At 55.6% G+C, this 2,706-nt stretch overlaps 1 protein-coding gene across 1 annotated transcript in view; it reads left to right on the forward strand.

The window, feature by feature from the left end:
* The first annotated feature begins 687 nt into the window (after positions 1-687).
* Positions 688-2,706, forward strand: part of TMEM179 (transmembrane protein 179) — a 14,172-nt gene continuing 12,153 nt past the window's right edge. Inside the window, exon 1 of the mRNA XM_015429157.1 lies at positions 688-989. Coding sequence (XP_015284643.1) covers positions 688-989 — 302 coding nt within the window. The remainder of the gene's footprint in view (positions 990-2,706) is intronic.

Consider the following 2,706-nt stretch of genomic DNA (forward strand, 5'->3'; position numbering starts at 1 on the left):
AACTACCTGTCTAAGACAGCTTTACCCCACCCGTCCTCCCAGGCAGGGCCGGATTTAGACTTGCTGAGGCCCTAAGCTATACAAAACCCAGAGGCCCCCTACTGGTCTCAGAAAAAATTTAAATATATACGCCTTTTTAATATTTGAAATAATTGTTTATATTGTGTTTTTATTTGAGGCCCCAGCAGATTGCGAGGCCCTAAACTGTAGCTTATTTAGCTTATGCGTAAATCCAGCACTGCTCCCAGGCACTCAAAGCACCACCCGCTCTTTCCTCCTCCCTTGTTTTATCACAACAACCCTACGAGGTAGGGCAGGCCGAAAGAGCGTGACTGGTTCGAGTGGAGATCTCGACGGAGGTCTTCCGCACCCTCTAACCACTAGCCCACACACTCTCTCAGGGGGCTGTCTATCGACGGGCAGGACGCTCCTCCACCGCCAGCCCCGTTAACGTCCCCAAAGCGGCGCCGGGGGCTCCGATCCCTCCTCCTCGCGCCCTCCTCCCTGCATCTCCGTGGCGGCGAAGGAGGTGGCAGGCGCGCCGCGGGAGGAGGAGGAAGAGGAGGAGGAGAAGGCGACGCGCGCTCCCGGGCGCGTCCCCGCGGCGCGCTCCCTCCGCTCCACCCCCACCCCCCCGCGCCGCCCTTCCTCGGCAGTCTCCGGCAGAGCGGCGGGCGCGGCGCGACCATGGCGCTGAGCAACTCGCTCTTCGCCCAGTGCCTGGGCTACTTCCTGGCCTTCCTCTTCAGCTTCATCGTGGCCGTGCCCCTGTCGGAGAACAGCAACGACTTCCACGGCCGCTGCCTGCTCTTCACCGAGGGCATGTGGCTCAACGCCAACCTGACGGCCGAGAAGCAGCGCTTCACCGTGCAGGAGTGGGGGCCCGAGTCCGCCTGCCGCTTCAGCCTCTTCGCCGGCCTCCTCTCCCTCCTCCTCGCCGCCGTCCAGGCCTGGCGGACCCTCTTCCTGCTCTGCAAAGGCCACGAGGAGTAAGTCGAGTCCGCGCCGGGAGAGGGGTGGGGGAGAGAAGAGATCTGGATCAATAAAGGTGTGTGGGGGGGAGGGGGGATCCCCTAGAAACCACCTCTCCCCCGGGGGGTCCCCTAGAAACCACCTCTTCCCTGCAGCTGCAGTGCGCATGACTCAAGGCTACGGGTGGGGAGGAGGGGGAGGAGGGTACATTTTCCCAGCGTCTGGAGCCATGCATTGAAGGAAAGGGGTATGGAAACCTATGCTGGCCGAGGGAAGCCTGCATGTCGTGAGCGGTGCATTAAGAAGTAAAAATAGAATGCGATCGTTCTGCCTTTTTCCTTTTTAAAAAGAGAGCTCAAAGTGGCAGAAATGGTGAGGGTTTCGGGCATGTCGGGGGCCCAGGACAGGTCGCCCTAAAACTACCCATGGCATTGAATAAACTCTACCCCGCCCAAGTGGATTCGCCTGCCCAGTCATCCCAAGCCTATTCTTAAATGAAAAGGGGTCTTGTTCAATGTTCCCTCTAAGCTGAGTTATTGTGAGCTAGCTCACAATCTTGTAGTCTCCAGCTCACAGACTTTTGTCTCCGCTCGGGAAGGAGGGCTCCAGAGCAAACTGATTTATGCAGTAGCCAAATCGCTGGCTCACAACTTTAAAGCCAGTAACTCACAAAGCAGAATTTTTGCTCACAAGACTCCACAGCTTAGAGGGAACATTGGTCTTGTTCTAGGTTTGGTTGTTCCGTTTCTTGGCTTCATTTGGACTAGATGCAGATAAGGGTGTGTGTTTGTGTGTACATGGCAGTCTTCTTTCAGTAGGGTTGCCAGCTCTGGGCTGGGAAATAGCTGGATATTTTGGGGGTGGAGCCTGGAAGGGTGGGGTTTGGAGAGGGGAGGGGCCTCAGCGGGCTACAATGCCATAGGGTCCGCCCTCCAAATGAGCCATTTCCCCCAAGGAGATAGATCAAGATGGGTCGTCATGTTCGTCTGTCTGCAGCAGTAGAAAAGAGCAAGAGTCCAGGAGCCCGTTAAAGACTTGTTGGCTTTGAAGGTGCTACTGGACTCCAAGGGAACTGGTCTTGATCACCTGGAGGTCAACTCTAATAGTGGGAGATCTGGAAGTTAGTACCTCTGAAGGTGGAGGTTCCCCCCAGTCACCATGGCCAGTAACCATTGATAGACCTCTCCTCCCTGAATCTGTCTAAATCCCCTTTGAAAGCTGTTTATTCCTGTGGCCATCATGGCATCCTCTGGCAGCGCATAACATTCCACATTTTAGTGTGAAAGGCCTCTACCTGAGACCCTGGAGAGCTGCTGCTGGTCAGATCCGACAAGCTGAAGGTGGTGGTGGGTGATGGTAATGGGTGGATGTTCATGCATGTCTAGAGATGTGAAGGCCCGGAAAAAACCCGGAAAAATTCGGGGGGAAAAACACAAAGTTTTTCCCATTTTTTTTCCTGAAGCCTTTTTTTTGGAAAAATTGAAAAAGGGCCCCGGTCACACGGGCAGGAAACTGCAGAGGAGAAGCGTGGCTGTTTGCCCTGGGGCAAACTACTGCGCAGTTACGCGATCAGATCTCCTGTGGAGATACCGTGGAGGTTCCATGGCAAGGGAGAGGTGCCGATCACAGGACAAGCCGGCGCGCAACGAAGAAGCGCGCGCCGCGGCAAACTGTTTTTTATTTTTGTGTACATGACAAATGTGCATGCTCCGTTGGGTGCGCATGCGCATCCAC

This window comes from Gekko japonicus, unplaced genomic scaffold (assembly GCF_001447785.1).
Source record: "Gekko japonicus isolate JY-2015 unplaced genomic scaffold, Gekko_japonicus_V1.1 scaffold2629, whole genome shotgun sequence".
NCBI lineage: Eukaryota > Metazoa > Chordata > Lepidosauria > Squamata > Gekkonidae > Gekko > Gekko japonicus.